The 22,314-nt window shown below is 44.1% G+C and overlaps 1 protein-coding gene across 1 annotated transcript in view; it reads left to right on the top strand.

Moving 5' to 3' along the window:
* LIAS (lipoic acid synthetase) overlaps positions 1-22,314 on the top strand; it is a 917,328-nt gene that overhangs the window by 519,250 nt on the left and 375,764 nt on the right. The window contains exon 6 of the mRNA XM_044062935.1: positions 7,049-7,177. Within this exon, the coding sequence (XP_043918870.1) occupies positions 7,049-7,177 (129 nt within the window). The remainder of the gene's footprint in view (positions 1-7,048; positions 7,178-22,314) is intronic.

Below are 22,314 nucleotides of genomic sequence, written 5' to 3'. Positions count from 1 at the left end.
GCACAGCCTGGAAACCAAAATTCCAATGATCCCATGCCTGAAGCAAGAGTTCTTATGGTGGGCTCAGGCCTGTCAATCAAACACAGGACTGCCCTTCAGCAAAAGTCATCCAAGACAAACTATCACGACAGATGCCTCAGACCTCGGTTGGGGGCACACATGATGGACAAGTGCATTCAAGGCCTATGGACTCAAGACCAACTGCATCTGCACATAAATCTAAAAGAAATGATGGCAGTAAAATTGGCAATCCAGGCATTCAGACCTCTTCTCCATGAAGGCCAGCTGTTGATAAGGACAGACAACACCACAGTTATGTGGTACATCAACAAACAGGGAGGCACACACTCATACCCCCTATGCCGGCTGGCACTAGACCTATGGGATGTGGCTCTGAGTTACAATCTTCAGTTACAGGCAATTTATGTACCAGGGAAGGAAAACATTCTAGCAGACATATTAAGCAGAACTACAACAGATACCCACGAATGGATGCTGCATCCGGACATCTTCAAAGCCATCACAAGAAAATGGGGATTACCACAAATAGACTTGTTTGCATCCCCATACAATCACCAGTTGAAGAAATTCTGCACAAGGACTTACCACCCACTTGCTTGGAAGGTGGACTCCCTATCCTTCAGTTGGAAAAGCCTGACAGCATACGCATTCCCACCACTTCCTTTGATGCACAAGGTGCTTCTCAAGATCAAAGATGAACGTCCGAGGATCATTCTGATAGCCCCAGACTGGCCAAGACAACATTGGTACCCACTGCTGAGGAGCATGTCCCGGGAACAAATATGGAAACTACCCTGATCCCATTACTGCTGACACAGAACAACTACAACATTCTGCATCCAAGCCTAAAAACTCTGCAGCTAACTGCCTGGAACATTACATGACAGAAATTAACCCAAATTTATCCCAAAGGGTTAAGGACATAATCCTGGAGGCTCGTAGACCTTCAACAAGAAAGAATTATGCAGCAAAATGGAAAAGATATCTCATCTGGAGTGCTGCAAAAGGGCAAGATGTGACACTGGTGAACATAGCCAACATCCTGGAGTACTTGGCTGAGCTCTACCACACAGGCCTGTCCTATTCCTCCATCAAGATACATGCATCAGCTATTTCAGCACAATACAGCTTGGATCCTCCTGTCTTCTCGCATCCTCTGCTCAGACAGTTTCTGAGGGGAATTAAAAATGTAAAACCTCACAGGAAACCTCCATTGCCAGCATGGGACTTGAACTTTGTGCTAGAAAAACTGACTCTACCTCCTTTCGAGCCAGCAGCTACAGCAGATTTGCAATACTTATCTTGGAAGACTGCCTTCCTGCTGGCAATAACTTCAGCAAGAAGGGTCTCTGAACTACAAGCATTAATGGCAGTACAACCCTTCCTGATCTTCCATCGATAGAGTGTCCATGAGAACAAATCCTACATTTATGCCTAAGGTGGTATCCAGAGTCTCTTTAAATCAGGCTATCCACCTTCCTACATTCTTCCCCAATCCACAGAACAGGGGGGAAAAGCTCTTACATACCTTGGATGTACACAGGCAATTACGCTACTACCTGGACAGGACAAAAAACAATAGAAAAACTGACCAGCTTCTGGTAGCTTATGCAACAGGAAAAGAAGGAAAACCAATTTCTAAACAGACAATCTCCAAATGGATAGGAAATTGCATTAGACTTTGTTACTCCTACCATGGAAAGAAAACTCCAGAGAACATCAGGCCTCACTCCACAAGGGCCACAGCCACTACCACAGCTTTCTTACGAGGAGTGGCTACCAAGGACATTATAGAGGCTGCTACTTGGACCTCCGTGCATACATTTGCCAAACATTATAACTTACCTCTATACTCTAGATCCCGTGCTGGCTTTGCCACTGCTGTTTTGGAAGGGATCCTGACTACACCATAATCTATTCTCATTTTCTCCTCCCCTAGTTTAGCTATGGTATTCTACCCATTTGTAAGGACTGCAGATGCATCCTTGAAGGACATAGTACAGTTTTGTACCTACCATAAATGTAGATGTCCGAGAGGAATGCATCTGCAGTCAGGATTACCCACCCTCCTTCCCCTCTGAGGTACTCCTAGGGTACTTACCAATCTTCAGCTAGCTTGGGGGGGGATCTATTATGGTGTATTTGTTTGTATATATGTGCATACATGTTTATTTTGTGTGTTTGCTCTCTACTATTTGGAAACTTTGGCATTTATCCAAATTTAGCCTACCAAGAGGGCACCTGGCATCTGGGGCAAGAAACACTGAGGAAAATGGCGTCGGCTGATGCCTTTATACCCGAATAACTGCCGCAATGACGTCGGGTGAAGTGCGACACCAGCCGAAGCCAGACCCAGACTTTGGAATCCGGCCGACCGAAGGGCTGCCTGACGAGAGGACAACCCATTTGTAAGGACTGCAGATGCATTCCTCTCGGACATCTACATTTATGGTAGGTACAAAACTGTACTTTTCTCTCCTCCCCTGTGAGCATATTCTACTGGACTGTAGCCGTACAATGGACTTGGCTGGATCTCCCCAAGGAATACCCAATTCATAGCAGCAAAACCTGCAGGGCGTCACTTCTCTGGTGGGTCCAGTCTCCGGAGATTGTAGCGGGATGCTCCTTTGTTCCATCCACAGCCCAAGCCACAGTGACCACGGATGCCGCCCAACTAGGGGGCATTATCTGGGAAGGACGGTCCAAGGTACATGGTCCCAGATCGAGACCAGATTGCACATCAGTATACTGGAGATGAGAGCAGTGCTTTTAGGGTTGCAGGCCTTCCATACTTTTCTTCCTCTGGGAACTATTGCAATACATGTCTGTTGTCTGGTACATCAGCAAACAGGGAGGAACCAAATCTTACCGTCTGTGTCGTGAGGCCATAAGAGTTTGGGAGTGGGCGATCTCTACCAGTCGGTTTCTGATTGCAACGCACATCCCGGGACGCTCCAACATTTTAGTGTACAAATTGAGTCGGGCTATTCTGATGCCATACGAGTGGTCTCTGAAGCAGTCAGTACCAGAGGAGATCTTTCTTGCGTGGGGTCAGCCTTGCTGTGATCTCTTCGCATCTCCTTCCAGTGCGAAGTACAGCGAGTACTTCACTCTGATCCCCTCACCAGGGGAACCACTCAGAGATTCACTAGTCCATGCTTGGCCTCCCGGGCTTCTGTATGCTTATCCCCCATTACCACTCATTCCGAAGTTTCTTCAGAAGGCTTGTCGACTGGGGTGTAAGGTGATTGCCCCATTCTGGTCTTGTCAGGTTTGGTTCCCCTTCTCATGTCTCTGGTCTCATGTTATAGCTCCTCCTTGGATTCTAGATCCCTGGTCGGATCTCATTTCTCATCCTTCGGGCATCTGTCCGCCCAACCTGTACAGCCTCAAGCTGACAGCTTGGTTGCTCCTGTTCCCTTAATTGCTAGGACTCCCGGTCTTGCGTCTTCAGTAAAAACTATTCTGGTGGCAGCTCACAAGTCTTCCAACAGGACGATTTACTGCAGTAAATGGAAATGGTTTTCTATATGGGCATCACAGAGAAAGCTGGATCCTTTTACGGCCCCTGTATCTGCAGTCCTGGATTTTCTAACCAGCATTTTTCAACAAGGGGCCAGTTCTTCCACTGTGAAAGTGCAACTGACAGCTATTTCAAATTTTCATGTTGGCGAGAACATGAATACCCTGGCCTCTTCCAGATTGTGTAAGGCTTTTCTTAAAGGCACTTTTCTTTTACACCCTCCAGTTAAGAATCCTGTTCCTCCTTGGGACCTTACTTTGATTCTTCAGGCCTTGGTTGCTCCCCCCTTTGAACCTGCAGCTTCAGTGGATTTAAAGTTTCTATCCTGGAAGACAGCCTTCCTAGTGGCTATCACTTTGTTTAGGAGGGTTTCTGAGCTTCAGGCCTTGTCTGCTGTGCCCCCTTATTTGATCTTCCATAAGGATAGGGCTTCTCTCCGCAAGAACCCTTCTTTCTTACCAAAAGTGGCATCTGAATCAAACATTAATCAAACAATTAATCTGCCTGTTTTCTTCCCAGATTTTCAAAACAAAGGTGAATATGCACTGCATTTACTAGATGTTTATAGACAACGTACTGAAAGGTCAACTGCCGAATCCTGCACTAAGGCACTGTACGTGCACATCCACTCATGCATGAATCGTGCCATCCCAAATAGAACCAAGATGCTCTCATCCAAAAAAAGGAAGCCAATCTGGTGGTCCCCTGCCATAAACAAACTTTACAACAAAAGGAAGAAACTGTTGCAGAAAAGAGGAAAATTCCAGGATGCAAAAAACTCCCTTACCAGCCTCAGTAAGAAACTGAGATCCCTCATAAAATCCTCCAAAGCTGGTTACGAAAATAAAATTGCCAAAGATTCCAAAGACAATCCCAAGGCATTCTATAACTATGTCAAGAATCTAAATGGCAATGCTCAGATCTGCTCTGAGCTAAAACAGAATGGCATTAAACATACTGATCCCAAGGATATTGCTAATATCCTGGCAGATCGATTCAGTGCCAACTTCACCCCCCTCTCACCTCCTAAATGGCCCATCTCAATACAGGAAGATTGCCAAATTCCAGTAATAACAGCCACACAGGTAAGAAACGCACTCTTCAAAGCTAAGAATACAGCATCCATGGGACCAGATGACATCCCGGGCTATGTACTACATGAACTACAATATGAACTGGCACCTCACCCAAGTGTCATGTTTAATCATAGCCTCACCTCAGGTTTCGTGCCCACTGAGTGGCGCAGAGCTACAGTTATCCCACTCCACAAGGGGGGATCCACCTTGGATCCCGGAAACTATGTCCCATCAGTCTGATGAGCCTTATCTGCAAGGCCATGGAGCGTATTAACATGGAACTTATAAACAAAGACATTGGCAACCTTCAAACACTGGACCCCACCCAGTTTGGGTTCGTGAAGGGCCGATCTTGTCTCCTGAACCTGATTGACTTCTTCGAATCAGTCTCCAGAGCCATGGACAAGGGTAAGGTGGTTCACACAGCCAATCTAGACCTTGCCAAGGCCTTTGACACCATCCCCCACTCTGGAATCATAAATAAACCTACTAAGCTGAGCATTAATTCCTACGTCACCCAATGGGTTGCTAACCTGCTTACTGATAGAACCCACACTGTAAAAGTAGCCGACTCCAAATCCAGCTCCAGACAACTGACAAGTGGAGTACCTCAGGGTTCAGTCCTGGGACCACTCTTGTTTGGCATCTACTTCTCTGAAGTACAGGCCAACACTAAGGGACTCTAGCTAACAAAGTTTGCAGATGATTGCAAACTGGGAGCCATTATTGAATCCCCAAATGATGTGGATACTCTACAAAAGGGCCTTACAGAAACAGATGCTTGGTGCCAGAGCCATGGGCTTGAGCTGAATGCCAAGAAATGTATAGTTATCCCCTTTGGGAAAAAACATGTACCCGTGAATTACCATATAGGTGGCAGTACACTAAACACCGAAAGTGTGATAAGAGACTTAGGGACACAGGTGGACAGTGGTCTCACTTTCGATAACCACATCTCCACAACAGTCAGAAAATCTTTCTATGTGGCACACCTCATCACTAAGGGCTTTTCATCCAGAAAAAAGGAGGCCATTTTCCCACTGTACTCATCCCTCATTAGACCCATTATAGAATACAATGCCCTGTTTGGTATGTACCTCTCAAGACATCTGTTACAACTGGAAAGGCCGCAGAAATACCTCACTAAAAGAATCACAGGCCTAAAGCAGATGCCCTATGCTGACCCCCCTTAAAAAACTCCAGCTATACTCTGTCGTATATAGTCTACTCAGAAGCAATCTCTGCTTAACATACAAGGCCATGTCAACCCCAGAGCTGTTGGACATGCTACACTTAAAGAAATCCCTATCCCTCAAAGCCACACGCTCCAGGGATCTAAACTTTGTCATCACAATAAACAAAACATGCTGGAGGGATAGGTTTCTGGCCCAGAGACTCCCCAGACTCTGGAATAGATTTACCCATACATGTCAAGCAGAGTGCCTCTTTGGCTCTCTTCAAAAGGAACCTTGACGATTGGATGGGAGAAAGGAAATTCACCCCGGGGATCACGTCAGTCGCCCTACTAGACAGGGGTCCAGGGAAGTAAATAGTGTGGGAAGAAATAGCCAGGGAATTGTTATGGCTAGGCTTGTATAGCCTCTAGGGCTGATAGCCTAGTACCAACCTATGAACTTCATTTTTATTTGGCACAGAACAAAGCCCATCCATAAGTCTGACCAGTTGTTTGTCCTTTTCTAAGCCCTTTTTGGGTAAGACCATCTCCAAAGTTTCTTTAGCTAGACGGATTACTCTCTGTATTTTGCAGATTTACAAAGACAAAGGATGGTCTCCACCTGGTCTGATTAAAGCTCACTCTACCAGATCAATGGCGACGTCTGCTGCTTTCTGGTCTAGGGTGTCATTGGATGACATTTGTGTGACGTCAACTTGGGCTAAGTTGCATACCTTTATTTCTCATTATAAGTTGGATTTAATCTCTAGAGGGAGAGCATCTTTTGGCTCTGCTGTGCTCCGGAATATCCTATGAGGGCCTCCCAGGGGCGTGAGTAGCTGGGGACTCTTTCCCACAGGTTGAAGATAAAATGAAGTTAACTAATTCAGATAAAGAAGTTATGTACTCACCATAACGTTCCATCTGAGTAGTTGTACTTCATTTTTCTTCAACCGTCCCACCTTCCTTCCCCCAAACCTTCTCATGTTATGATCATGTTATGGTTTCTTTCTAGTTTGAGTTGCTGGTTAGTTTGGTTTGCATGTAGCAAACTCGATCTGAGGGAAGGCAGTGTAGGTGTGGTGTATTATGGGTAAGGGGGAGGAGCTTGGAGCTCAGAGCAGATGCTTGTAAAGTTGCCGGCTCGGATCCGATATGGATCCGAATACCCACAGGTTGAAGAAAAATGAAGTATAACTACTTTGATGGAACGTTATGGTGAGTACAGAACTTCTTTTTCTCTTTGTTTTTCAGGAATCCCAACCTCATTGTAGAATGCTTGACTCCAGATTTTCGAGGTGACCTAACAGCTGTGGAGAAAGTGGTATTATCTGGATTAGATGTTTTTGCCCATAATATGGAAACTGTCAGATCATTACAGAGGTATGAATTTGAACATTTTAGGAATTTTGTTGATCTTTAGGTTGTTATGCTGTATTTTTCAGTTTTTGGTGCAGGCATATATAAGGCTGTGTATATTGTGTGTATTACATGTGTATGTGGCCGTCTGCAGAAAAAAAATGTAGTTGGATAGTCATTACATTATGTTTATATTTGCATTAGCATCTTGAAAGTAATTTAAGAGTAGGACCCTTTACTTTAATTTCACACATTGCTCAGTATTGTAGAAAGTGTACACAAAATGTAGTTGAAAGGCTTCATTTATTTTTTAATGTAGTTTAGAAATTGTTAATAATTCTATTTCTGCATATATTTATTCTTTAATTATTTTACTAACTAGGTAAGTGATATTTCAAGATAGGATTCTCCTAGCTTAGGCTTTAATTTAATGGCAGTCTAACCACCTTACCTGCTCCCCCACGAAGTGTAGTTTTGCCATTATTTTTTTCTGACCACATAATCCTTTACTCAGTAGCTATTTTTAATTGGAACACAGCCCTAGTGATAACAAGCTGAGATGAGAGATTGTTAAATATCCCCCAAGAAAATTGCTACAGATAAAGACATTGGTAATGTCACTGGTCCTAACACAGAGATGGAGACCTTTGCTTTACTACTTGCTCCAAGTAATTGTTGCCAGTGAAGCAGTAACCTTTGCCTTAATTCTGGACAATTTGACAAACATAGAGATGTTCCTCATTCTCACTGCTGCAGTTGCTTTTGCTTATTTGAGTTGTGTCCTGCCAGGATACAGTAACCAGCTGGTCTTCAAAAAGCTCTGGCTGCATCTGATGCTTACATTGTGATTGCTGATTGACTAGACCCTTAGAGGGAAGTCAGAGTGTAGACAACTTCAGTACATTCTTACCACGTCAAGGGGAAGGCAGCTGTGGCTGTGTGTCTTCACAGGAGCAGTCACTGGCTACAGGCTTCATTTCTGGCTGATCCCCATAGGAGAACCCTTCCACTCTGAAAATACTGCAGTTTTAAATAATTTTGACATAATTTTTATTCTCTGAAGAATACCAGTAGTTTTGTTAATATCCGAAGTTTCTTGTCAGAAATTGCTGGGTTTTTACAATGGGATTCATCAATGAATATTTGGGTTATTTTGTGAGGAAAGATGTACTGTTTGAGACATTTTAACCAACGTGTAAGAATTTAAAGATTGGGAAATGTTTTTGTGTTCTTAAAATGGTGTTTGAGTGTTTGTCTACATTTTATGACAACTTGCCTTCATTATTTTACTGCTGGAAACATTTGAAGCGTGTGCTGTTTGAGCATCGAGAAGTGTATTTTTGGACTAGAAATGTATTTTCTCTTTGGTGCTTGTGTGCACTTCTTGACAACTTACCTTCATTTCTTGTTTTCTCCCGCTGTGCAGTTTCTGTCAAAGGGATTTGGAGTTCTGGCAAAGTTTTTGCATACTGCTCGTGCTTTTACTTTTGAATGTTGAGAGACTGTGTGAGATAGTGTGTGCATGGTACATCCGAACACTTGTCTGACAGCTTATCTTCTGACCAGCTCTTCCCCGCAGCACTGCCTGGCAGTTAGGTTTCTTCCTTGGCTACAGCATGGACTGTTATACTTGTTTTGCTGTTTCTTCTCCCACTATACTTCAAAGTAAACAGAGTAGGAGCCCATGCCCATACAGTGGTCTCAGACAGTGGCCCATCCACTGGTGGAAGATTCTGCAGTGGCCATTTGTCATTTTCCAGACCACTCTGTTTCTGTGGCCTCCTCTGGTGTGTAGTCCCTTCTGCCACCATGGGCCAGGGATTAGTCATGTCCTCTGTGACCATTTCAATGTCAAATCCAGGCATGGGAGAACCATCATCTTTTGGTCTGGGAGTTTCTCTGGGAGATTCTTAGAGGGGCTGGGGAAAGAGATCTCTCGCCCAAGACAAAGTGCCACCTCTCAGTTGGTCTCTTTCTAGGAATGTCTCCAGAAAAAAAAGGAAACAAAAGGTTAGACATCGCTCATCTGAAGACATTTTGTCTGTTCATAAGAGTTTATTGCAGGGTTTCTATTTCAGAGAGCAGAAGTCCATACCAGAAGACTAACTAAGTTGATATATTCCTGAAGAAAACATGTTGAAGGGTTCTAACATTAACAGAGACATGACTTTTTCTTTGTCTGATTTTGTCAAGCACAAGACTCTGGCTCAGATGAAAGTTTGTCCTCTCAATCACCATCAGAGGTGTTTTCCTTGTCTAAGACTAGTTTCACCCAAACTGAGGAGATGTTATGATATGCGGTAAGTGGCTTAATCTCATGGTACTCCCATTCCTTCTTTTATGCCAGTCTTGGAGGATGTGTTAAATACTGCCTGCAGTAACCCTGATCCTCCACCTTCAGTCTCCAAAACAAACAGAAGACTTAATACCAGCCCTTCCCTGTGGACAAGAAGGTATGGTGTTAGACTTTTCTTAAAAGAAATTTCTTCTTTCAGTTTATTCTCTAAGCTGTTAACAGCTTATGGTATTTAACCACACTACCTTCAGAAGGAAGTTCCTGTCTGAATCTTAGAATTTCTGAGCTGTCCCAGATGTCTAAACATGCTTCGAAGAGAGTGTATGCTTATGCAGATGTTCTTTGTGTTTCACTGTTGCAGTCATTACATTTGGGTAATCTGCTGGCAGGTTGCCCTCAGTCGGCCTGAATTCCAAAGTCTTGGGTCCTGCGTCGGTTGCTGTCTCCTCTTCCATGACGTCAGGTCGTCAGGGGTATAAAACATGTAGCTGACACCATTTACTTTGTCTTTCTTGCCACGCGGTGCCCAAAGCAGAAGCATTTCGCAAGTGCCGGTCGGCTGACTACTGAAATATTCGAGTTTGAGTTTCAGAACTGAAGTCTTCACTAAAGCTAAGTACCCTGCTGGAGAAACTTTTTTCTTGCTTTTTACCGATGTCAGAAAAAGTTAATAATTGTATTACTTCTGGGAAGCAAATACCTCATAAGGATTTCCATTTATACTGTATTCCTTGCCTAGGCCCTGATCACAACGTGCCTGGCTGTCGGTTTTGTGCTAGATTTAACCAAGACACTATTAAGCGTCGGTATATTTTTGCATCAAAGTATTTTGGAAACTGATTTAACTACCCAGAAATGTCGTCGGATAGCAATCCGACTACTGGAGTACATAAAAAACGCAAAGAAAAGGACAGAGAAAGGCAGTCGAGATCCAAAACCGATGAAGCTTCTCCTTAGCCAGTCGCCGATACTCAGTGAGGCACGTTCGCAGTCCCTGATGCCCACTACCTTCGAGTCACAGGCCTCTGCCGACACCCATGTGGAGTCCAGCATGCCGCAAGATACTCAGGGTATTGGACCGATGGATGTATCTCCCTCGGATGGGTCTGGAGCTGCTGAGCAGGCACCGGCTTCTGAGGGTGTATTCAGACCTCAACATTTGTATATCAAACCGACGACAGCTGCAAAACCAAAGACAAAAGCAACTTCTAAAACTAAAAAAAAATGATGCATGAGCCACGTGCACAGGCTTCTATGCCTAAAAAACAGATAATCAAAATGGCTGAAGACCTTATTACCTTGATCAAGGGTATCCATCCCCCTCCTGATAAGAGGCCTAGGCAAGACACTGATTATGAATCTTCCGATCAGGTTTGTATTTCTTGGGATTCCTCTTCTGATCAGGAATTATGTATACCTCCCTATGAGGATTCTGATGCTGAGGAGTCTATTCCATCTGCATCTCCTCCTGAGGATTATTCATTTGGAGAAACTTTGCATACTTTGAGGGAGCATTTTCACTGGGAGAGTCAAGACTTCTCAGAATCAAAAAAGAGACTCAGGGATTTCCTTCTCCCTCAGCACAGGCCTTTAGCCATTCCCCCTGTTTTAGATATTGTGGATGATGTGTTTTCAGAGTCCAGCTTAGGTTCATAGTAGGTACTAGGCAATCTGCCCGAGGCCATTTATAAGCCTAGCCAGAGTGTGTCGGCTTTTGCCGCCCCATTGATTAATTAACTGAGCCTCTGTCAAGCAGAGCCAATGAAGTGATCCCAGGGAGTGTACTTTCTGTTACCCATCCACTCGTCAAGGCTTCTCCTGAAGAGTATTAGTGAGGGGCTCTGCCTAATGTAGTTAGGAATTTTGTTCCAAAGCATGGGGAGTCTCTGTGACAGAAATCTACCCTCCAGCATGTTCTATTTATTGTTGTGGCGAGGTTTAGCCCACTAGAGCGCGTGGTTCGCAGTGACTTGGATTTCTTTAGGTGGAGCATGTCCATCAATTCTGAGTTGGACATGGCTTTGTAAGTCAGGCAGAGATCACTTCTGAGTAAGAGATATGCCACTGAGTACAGCCGGAGTTTTTTCAGTCGGGCTGCATAGGACATATGTTTGAGGCCAGTAATCCTTTTGGTGAGGTGCTTTTGTGGTCTTTCAAGCTGTTGGAAGTGTCTTGTGAGGGACATCTCAAATGGGGCATTGTACTCTATGATGGGTCTGATGAGTGACGAGTAGAGGGGCACTATAACCTCTTTATTTCTAGATGCAAACCCCTTAGTAATTAGATGGGCCGTATAGAAGGATTTCCTAACTACTTTGGCAATATGATTGTCAAAGGCTTGACCCCTGACTCCTTACCTCCGGCTCCCAGTAAGCCTGACCAATATTACAGGGTCCCTGACTCACATAAATTTTTATTTAGAAACCCTGCTGCTGATCCTGAAACTATTTCACAGGGTCCAAAGGGAGGTAAGGCCTCAACAGCAAAAAATCCTGCCCCCCCTCTGACAGAGATTCAAGGGCACTGGACAGATGGGGAAAAAAGGTTTATACATCTGCAACCGTGGCAGTCAGGGCTTTAAACTGTCAATTTCATATGCTTAAGTACCAACAACATGTTATGGGATTGCTGAAACAGAAAATGATGTTGATTTCAGAATGTGCAGAAAATAAAGAATTGCAGGAATTATTGCATGCATCTGAACAAGTTGGAAAGCATGCTTTGCAATGTGGTTTTGATTCCTTAGAGGCCTCCTGCAGGGCCGCAGTTACTGGATCTGTGATTAGGAGGCATTCCTGGTTAAAGGAACAAAATTTGCCTGATCATGTTAAAGCTAAATTGCTAGATGCACCTTTACAGCATGATTCTCTGTTTGGTATTAAGGCAGAAGAGGTTTTAAAGAAAATGGAAGACAAAGCTAAGTCTATACAAACTGTTAAAGACTTCTTACAAGTGCAGCCACCAAGATTCAGTAGACACTGGCCTACAAAATATTGGTCCTTTCCTGTGTCAGACAGTGCTCAAAGGGGCAAATCCAGATGCCCTAAAGGTTCCAGATACCAGGCGCAAGATTCATACAGGTCAAAGCAATGGGGCACTTCCACCTCCAAATCTGGAGGAGATAAAGCGCAAACCTACAGAAAGCAATCCCAATGACTTCCCTCTGCATACACCAAGCACTTATCTTTTGGCAGCACCCATAGGGGGAAAATTAGCACTTTTTTCACAAAATTGGCAGTTAATAACCCAGGGCAAGTGGGTACTAAACATCATATCACAGGGATACAGATTCCATTTCCACACTCTGCAAATGAAAAATGGTTAGCCAGATCTGCCAAAAAATCAATGGGCAGAGGCACAGAAACAGGTTACATCCCTCATGGATATGGGGGCCATTCAGACAGTACCAGAACAGGAAAAAGGACAAGGTTTTTACTCAAGACTGTTCTTGGTACCCAGAAAGGACAAGGCCTGGCGGCCAGTTCTGGATTTATCGATTTTGAACACATACCTGGACATTCCAAAATTCAAAATGCTGACTTTGCAGCAGCTTCTGCCCATGCTGGGCAAAAATGCTTGGCTGGTGACTTTAGACCTAAAAGAGGCATACCTGCATGTCCCATTAAGACAATTGTGCAGAAGATACCTCAGATTCAAGGCTGGCTTAATGCATTACCAATTCTCTGCACTGTCCTTTGGCTTATCTACTGTGCGCAGGGTCTTTACAAAGTGCCTGGCACCAGTAACTGCATTTTTCAGACAAAGAAGCATACAAATATATCCTTACTTGGATGACTGTCTCATTCAAGCAGAGAACAAGGACACTCTTCTTCGACACCTGGTGTTTATGAAAAGGCGTCTAACATGCCTAGGGTACACAATAAACGAAAAGAAATCACAACTGGTACCCTCTCAAAAGATAACATTCCTGGGTGTAAGCTTGAATACAACTGCCCAGATGGCTTACCTCACGCCAGACAAGCAAAGGCAACTGACTACTTACTTCAAACTGATGGCAACAAAAACCCAGTCTTCTGCAAGACAAATTCTGCAGGCTCTGGGCTTCATGGCATCCTGCATCCTACTGATTCCATATGCAAGACTGCATATGAGAAAACTTCAGTGGTACCTAAAAAGTTTATGGAAACACAGTCTGGAAACAATGATTCCTGTCATTCCCTGCCTGCAACAGGAGTTTCTATGGTGGGCAAAGGCATGTCACCAAAACATGGGATGGCCATTCACTTTACCCCCTGCCAGCTAAGCCATAAAAACAAACGCATCAGATTATGTCTGGGGGGCCCACATGGCAGGAAGATGTATTCAGGGCATATGGTCACCAAGACACATGCATCTACATATCAACCAGAAAGAGATGCTAGCTGTTCAAAATGCCCTAACAGCCTTCAAGGACTTGCTTCATCCAGGACAACTACTGATAAAGACGGACAACACCACAGTCATGTGGTATATAAACAAGCAAGGGGGCACACACTCATACCCCCTTCGCAGATTAGCCATGGCACTGTGGGTCACAGCTTTGACTTACCAAATACATCTTCAAGCTCAATTCCTGCCAGGAAAACAAAACACTCTGGCAGACGATTTAAGCAGAAACTTTATGGATCCTCACGAGCGGAAACTAAATCCATAAGTCTTCAGCATGATAACAGAGAAATGGGGGAGACCAGACATAGATCTATTTGCCTCTCCTCAAAATTATCAATTGAAAAGCTTCTGCACAAGGACTTATCACAGACAAGCATGGAAAGTGGACGCCCTGTCCTTCAGTTGGAAAAACCTATCAGTTTATGCCTTTCCTCCTCTCCCTCTTCTCCTCAAGGTCCTCCTAAAAGTCAGACAAGAGAAACCAAAGATGATACTAATTGCCCCGGACTGGCCCCGCCAATACTGGTGCCCAGTCCTAAGGAACTTGTCTCAATACCCAGCTTGGACCTTGCCTCAAAGACCACAACTACTGTCCCAGCAAAATAATCAGATCCTGCACAATCAACTACAGACTCTGAACCTGGCAGTATGGCTGATCATGTAGTCATACAAACAACACCTCTCAGTAAAGCTGTGATGGATGTCATTTTGGAAGCCAGAAGGCCTAGTACTAGAAAATCTTATGCTGACAAATGGAAGTGATTCTGTGCTTGGAATCAAGCACAAGGAACTAATACAGCAGAACCAAATATTCCTCAGATATTGCAATACTTAACTGAGATGCTTGACAAAGGCCTATCTTTCTCATCAATTAAAATCCATGCCTCTGCCATTTTGGCTCATTACAATACAGAGCCACCAATCTTTTCTCATCCTTTACTAAAGCAGTATATTAGAGGAGCCAAAAATGTAAGGCCTCCTAGAAGATCACCATTGCCTGCATTGGACCTCAATTATGTGTTGGCAAAGCTCACCCTGCTTCCATTTGAACCAGCTGCTACCGCTGATGTAAAGTTCTTATCATGGAAAACAGCTGTGCTACTAGCAGTTACTTCAGCAAGAAGAGTTTCAGAGCTACAGGCCCTCATGGCTGTAGAGCCTTTTATCATATTTTACCCAGACAGGGTATCTCTGAGGACAAATCCTACTTTTATGCCTAAGGTGGTTTCCAGTGTGGCACTTAATCAAACAATTCATCTGCCAACCTTTTGTCCAAATTCGCAGAACAACGGGGAGAGAATTCTGCATTCCTTGGACGTACACAGACAGCTAAGATTCTACTTAAGCAGGACTAAAGCTCTAAGAAAAACTGAGCAATTGCTAGTGACATATGCTGCAGGATCAGAAGGCAAGGCTATTTCAAAGCAGACAATTTCAAAGTGGATAAGCCATTGCATCTGTTTCTGCTACTTACACCATGGTAAACCTGTGCCCAAGGGCATTAGGTCTCATTCCACCAGAGCTGCAGCTACTTCGGCAGCCTTTCTAAGGGGAGTACCAGCCAAAGACATTCTAGAGGCTGCTACTTGGAGTTCTGTTCACACTTTTACAAAGCATTATCATTTGCCTCTCTACTCTAAATCCAGGGCAGGCTTTGCCACTGTAGTTCTGCAGGGCCTTATAGCCGCTCCTAATGCTGTTTAGCTCCAGCCTCCTAACCATAGCTTTGGGATTCTACCCAAATGTAATGCTGCAACAGTGAAACACGAAGAACATAGTACAGTTATTAAACACTTACCATAAATGTAGCTGTTCGAACGTATTCACTGTTGCAGTCCAGGTTACCCTCCCGCCATCCCCCTGTCATTTCCTTCTCTATCTTCTACAACCTATGTGGTGTATTTGCTTGTAGATGAAGGTAAAGTTTATATTGATGCGTGTGTGTGTGTGTGTGTGTGTGTGTGTGTGTATATATGTGTGTGTATATATATATTTTTTTTTTTTTTTTTTTTTTTTGTTGCTACCTTTTTGGGGGCACCTGACATCAGGGGCAAGAAAAACTAAAGAAAATGGCATTGGCTACATGTTTTATACCCCTGACGACCTGACGTCATGGAAGAGGAAACAGAAACTGACGCAGCACCCAAGACTTTGGAATTCAGGCCGACTGAGGGCAACCTGCCAACAGATTACGCAAATGTAATGACTGCAACAGTGAATACACTCATATGGTTAAGTGTACACAACTGTAATATACTGTTTCTAGGGACACTTCTACTGCTATTGTTTAGAGAAGATAATATACCAGGGTACATACTCAGAATGTTTCTGATGAGGTAAAGTGTGAGATTTTAAATTTCTTAGACAAGGAGGTTTTGTTTGGTCCTGCTGCTATTCAGTTTTCAAACAGTTTGACAAAGATAAATGAATTCAGGGAGTTAATATTTTCGAGCCCCACATAATAAATCTTACCCTCTGCTTTAATTTTTCAAAGGCAAATTGATCAATCCCTTCCATCTTCTGGCAGACAAAGTGCATAAATAAAATTAAAAAAAAATAAAAAAGAAAGAGATGGCAGGAGGGAGAAACAGGAAAAAAAAACACATGAATCTTTTCAGAAAAAGGGAAGGACTACACCTTCAGAATGAGCCAGCATTCCTTTACCTCCCTCCCCTCTCCTCATGTCCCCATATTTCTAAGTCTGTGCTATAGGCTGTCAGTCTTTCCCTCTCTCAACAGATTGTATCAAACTTTTGTGCATTAATACTGGTTCAGGAGGGTTACAGTTTGCCCTGATATGCATTAACTTCTTCCTGGAGAATGCCTCCTTACCGTCTCTGAACCAAGCAGAGGTTCTGCATCATGTGCTTTCCCTAGGAGTCATACTATCAGTGCCTTTTGAGCAAAGGAAGGAAGGCTTCTCCTCCAAAAATGTCTTTGATTTCAAGGAATGAGATTTCTAGTTCTAGATTTTTCCTTTCTCAACCAGTTTGTGAAAGCACCAACATTCAAAATGGTCACCCTTCAGTGTCTATCTGTCATTTCTCTTCTGAGTTTTATGTAAGCATTCTACCTAAAAGATGCTTGTTATCATTCTGATAGCCACGGGCTTCGGAAACTTTCTCATTCTGTGCCGGGGTCACATTAACTTGTTTCCTTATTTAGATGACTTGCTGATCTCTTAGTCTTTTGCCAGATGTCAGGAATTCTTAACACAAGTTCTTCAGTCCTTACCAATCTGATTTTCCAGAAATTGTTCAAAAATCACTTTTAACTATCTCGTATACAGATGGTCCATGTGATATTTAAGATTTAGGCCCTTGATTTTCTTTGTGAGGAAGCATTGTGAACATACATGTTGTGACAAATGTTTATAAGTTCATAGGTGTGTACTAGGCTAATGGCCCTGGAGCCTTTACAAGCTTAGCCCATAGAAGTGCTCTGGCGTCATGCCAGCCAATGTTAGTTCCCAGTGCCTCTATCAAGTAGATCCACTGGAGTGATTCCTGGGGTGACCTTTCTATTTCCCATCCACTCATCAAGATTTCTCTTGAAGAGGGCCAGTGAGGTGTTTTGTTTGACATGTATAGGAAGTCTATTCCAGAGCATGGGCAGTCCGAGTTATGAACCTGACCCTCCAACATGTTGTGTTGATTGTGGTAATGAGGTTTAGATCTCTAGACTGTGTAATGTGGAGGGGTTGGGATTTCTTTATATGTAGCATTTGTAACAGAGCTAGAGATCGCCTCTTAGTAGAAGATATGAGACAAAGAATAGCTGGAGATTTTTGAGTCTGTCCATGTAGGACTTGTGTTTAAGGCCTAGGATCCTCTTCTTGAGGTACCTTTGTAGCCTTTCCAGCTGCTGCATTTGTCAAGTGAGGTACATGCCAAATGGGGCATTATACTCGATGATTGGCCTAATGAGGGAAGAGTAAAGCGATGATAACTTCTTTCTTCTGGGATGCAAAACCCTTGGTAATGAGATGTGCCACATAGAAGGACTTTCTGACCACAGTGGCACTGTGGTGGTTGAAGGAGAGGTTGCTGCCAACCTATGTCCCCAGATCTCTCATAACGCCTTCAGTGTTCAGTGGGCTCCCAGCGATGTGATAATTAGTGGTAACTGACTTTTTCCCAAAGGGGATGACGATGCATTTCTTGATATTAAGCTTAAGGCCATAATTTTGACACCAGTCATTGCTGTCAGTGAGGCCTTTCTGTAGGATGTCTACATCACTTGGAGAGTTAATAATGATTCCCAGCTTGCAGTCGTCTGCGAACATGGTCAGAGCCCCTCCATGTTGGCCTGGACTTCTGAGAAGTAGATGCCAAACAGGAGAGGACCCAGGACCAATCCCTGTGGGACTCCATTCATGACTGGTCGGCAGTCTGACTTGGAGTCCACTACTTTCACACTGTGGGTTCTGTCTGTGAGCCAATTTGCAACCCACCTAGTGATATAGGGGTTGATGGCTAGGTTGGTGAGTTTATCAGTAATTCCTGAGTAGGGAATGGTATCAAAGGCCTTGGCCAGATCGAGGTAGGCTGTATGAACTGCATTGCCCTCATTCACAGCTCTGGTGACTGACTCAAAGTAGTCAACCAGGTTGAGAAGGCATGATCTGCCTTTCACAAAACCAAATTGAGTGGGATCTAGAGTTTGGAGATTCCCTATATCCTTGTTAATTCCATTATGATGAGCTCCGTAGCCTTACATATCAGACTCGTCAGGCTAATGGGGCGATAATTCCCTGGATCTGTAGTCGCTCCCCCTTTATGGAGAGGGACGACCGTAGCAGTGCACCATTTGGTAGGGACAAAGCCTGAGGTGAGGCTGTGATTGAACAGGGCACACTGATGTGGTGCTAGTTCACTTTGTAGTTCATGTAGAGCACATCCGGGGATATTGTCGGGTCCCATGGAAGCTGTATTCTTGGCCTTGGGCAATGCAGCTTTAACCTGTGTTGCAGTAATGCAGGGTGCCTGGCATTTCTCCGGTATTGTGATTGGTCCTTTGGGGGGAGGAGTAAAGTTGGCAGTGAATCTGTCGACCAGTATGTTGGCAATGTCTGTTGGCTCATTATAGAAGGCACCATTGTGCAGTAACTCAGAGCACACCTGGGTATTGCCATGGAGATTCTTGATATAACAGTAGAAGGATTTGTGGTTGTTTTTAGTGTCTGCTGCAATTCTGCCTTCATAGCTTACTTTTGGACAGGAACATACCTAAGATAGGTCTTTCCAGGCTTGTTAGTTGTTGCTGAAGCACCTACCAAGGGAGAAACCGCTGAGAGAAGAAAGGAGCCACTTTTGAGATTTTAAGTATTTTCTTCTGATTTTTTGTTTAGAATTACTGCTTTGCCGCCTACTTTTCGGCGTTTTCTGGCGTGCTAAAGTTTATATCTGTATTAGAAACAGTATTTAGAACACATCTATAGCCTGTTTACTGCGTTTCCTGTGTTGCACTTAATTTAAAATAATTTTTTTCTCTTAAAATTGCATTTTACCTGACTTTGGCCTAGCACTCAAGTGTGGGGTCATTTATTGCATTGTTGTGAATATTTTGCTACTTGTGTATCTCTGCTAACTTTAAACTAAAACAAAAAAAGAAAAAAACAAAAAAAAAATCTTGCTTTTTTCCCACTTTCTGAAATTTAAGAAAGTTCAGTTACAGATTTGCTGTTCTGAACTGTTTTTAAGTTTCTTGGAGGCCAGTGCTTGCTTGGGCTAAAGGGAAGTAAACACACAAAAACATACTCAGAGGCTCTAAATAAAAATCTGCCTAAGCAGCAGAGACCTACAAAGCAGACATCCAAGCAACACCTACCACGAAACAATATCCACGTAGCACATAGCCCACAAAGTCAGTGTGCCACACAGTCACAGCCCTTAAGGCTAAACAACACACCTAATACACTTGTAATAGGTGACTCAGTTGTCAGACACACTGACATCCCACTCACCAGGCTGAACAAGGAGAAGGTTACTGTAAGCTGCCTGTCGGGTGCCAGGATCCGCCACATAACACAAGCACTCAGGTCACTCCAAAGCAAGTATAAATATGACTCCGTCATTGTCCATGCTGGTGTGAATGACCTGAGACGTACCTCCCTGGACTACATGAAAAAAGGCGTACAGGAGCTCTTTGATCATGTAGCCCAGGCCGGTACGACCCTGACCTTGAGTAGCATCTTACCCTCACCAAGAATGATGCCACAGTATAAAGACAAAATGATCAATTTTAACAATTGGCTAAAGTATTGGTGTCATTCAAAGGGGATCCAGTGTCTGTCAGCCTGGGATGACATGCTCGACAAGCCACGTTGCTTCACTAGGGACGGCTTGCACCTGTCACCCCTGGGTTTTCGAATACTGGCAAAGGCTCTTGCCTCCCCCATAGTGCCTTTTTTAGGCAAGGCTCAAAACACAAACCCACCCCCATAGACAACACAAAGAAAAAAAAACTAAGGGTAATGCTGCTCAATGCCAGAAGTCTAAACCTCAAGATGCACGCACTCGAGACTCTCCTCAGTATGGAAAATATCGATATCTGTGCAGTAACAGAAACCTGGTTCAAGGCTCCCGAGAGCATGCCAGCACTAACAGGTTATACTTCATACCATGCTTTCCGGCCCCAAAACTCTGACCGAACCACAAAAGGAGGGGGAGTATCCATATTTATCAAAGATACCCACACCTCCAGGTTAGTGGCACTGCATGAAGCATCGGAGACCATCCATGTGCAACTAACAGTGGGAAAAACTGCCTTTCAGTTTGTAGCCTGGTACAGACCACCCTCCCAAACACAGGAACGTCACTCTGCTTTCCTGAGAACACTGGAGAATATGAAGGTTTCTCCAAACACTATTATATTGGGTGACTTCAACTACCCAAACATCGATTGGGAAAACTACTCAAGCCCAAACACCCTCGCCCAACGGTTCCTAGAATTTATAATCTCAAATGCTATGGAACAACTGGTCACCACTCCCACAAGAGGGGAAAACCTATTGGATCTGGTCATCACCAACATGGGGTCTCTATGTTCCACACCAGAGGTATACCGATCAGTGGTAAGATCAGACCATAAACAAATCTCACTGGACATCCATATTCCGTCCCCACCCCTAGCTAAGGAAACCATGGTGAAGAACTTCTCAAAAGCAAACTTCACACTTCTCAAAACTGAGGTGGAATCCTTCAAAGCCCCCGGGCCAGTGGAAAATACGGCCCAAAATGCAGAATCCTTTACAAAAGCATTCTATGGACACCTACAGGAATGCATGGAGCATGCTATCCCAAATAAAACCAAGACTCACTCCTCCGAAGGCAGGAGACCTGTCTGGTGGACCCCGGCCTTAAATGAGCTATACAACAGAAGGAGAAAGCTACTACATGACAGAGCAAAATCCCAAAAAGGGACGGTGTCACTGATCAGTACTAGCAAGAAACTGTGATCCCTCATAAAATCATCCAAGGCCAGCTTCGAAAGAAAAATTGCACAAGACACTAAAGATAATCACAAGGCCTTCTTTAGTTATGTCAGAAACCTGGGAGGCAACTCCCAGATATGCTCTGAGTTGGTGCAAAATGACAAAAAATACACTGAACCCACAGACATTGCCAACATCCTGGCAGAAAGGTTCAGTGCAAACTCCCCCCCCCCCCCCACAAAAGAGCAAATGTCTATCCCAACAAGGGTGTAGCCTTCCTGAGATCACAGATGCACAGTTGAGAGCTGCCCTCTCCAAAGCAAAAAACACAGCATCAATGGGACAAGACGGTGTCCCGGGATGCGTCTTACACAAGCTCCAAGAAGAACTAAACCCTCATATAAAGTCACTGTTCAATCTCAGCCTTACTACAGGATATGTACCCAAGGAATGGCGTACAGCAACAGTGGTCCCACTCCACAAAGGTGGAGCCACAACAGACCCCGGAAACTATCTCCTTATAAGCCTGACTAGCCTGGTCTGCAAAGCTATGGAGCGTATCATCATGGAAATCATAAACAAAGGCATTGGGAGCCTCCAGACACTGAATCCTACCCATTTCGGCTTCGTTAAGGGCAGATCTTTCCTCTTGAACTTGGTTGACTTCTTTGAAACAGTTACCAAATCCATAGATGAAGGGAAGGTAGTCCACAAAGCCTTCCTGGATCTCTCAAAAGCCTTTGACACAATACCCCACTCGGGCATCATAAATAAGCTCAACAGCTTAAATATCAACCTCTATGTCACATGATGGGTTGCAAACTGGCTCAGGGATAGAACCCACATGGTCAGAATAGCAGGTGCCATGTCAGACTCTAAACCAGTTACAAGTGGTGTCCCACAAGGCTCATTCCTGGGACCTCTCTTGTCCGGTATATATTTCTCCGAGGTACAGGCTAACACGGGTGGACTATGGCTGATCAAGTTCGCAGATGACTGCAAACTGGGTGCTGTAATCGACTCTCCGGCTGACACAAGCAT

The sequence above is a fragment of the Protopterus annectens genome, chromosome 2.part1 (genome assembly GCF_019279795.1).
Source record: "Protopterus annectens isolate FY-2018-M chromosome 2.part1, PAN1.0, whole genome shotgun sequence".
In the NCBI taxonomy this organism is placed as follows: Eukaryota; Metazoa; Chordata; order Ceratodontiformes; family Protopteridae; genus Protopterus; species Protopterus annectens.
The sequence above is the reverse complement of the archived record's forward strand: the minus strand, read 5'-3'. Positions and strand labels throughout refer to the sequence as shown.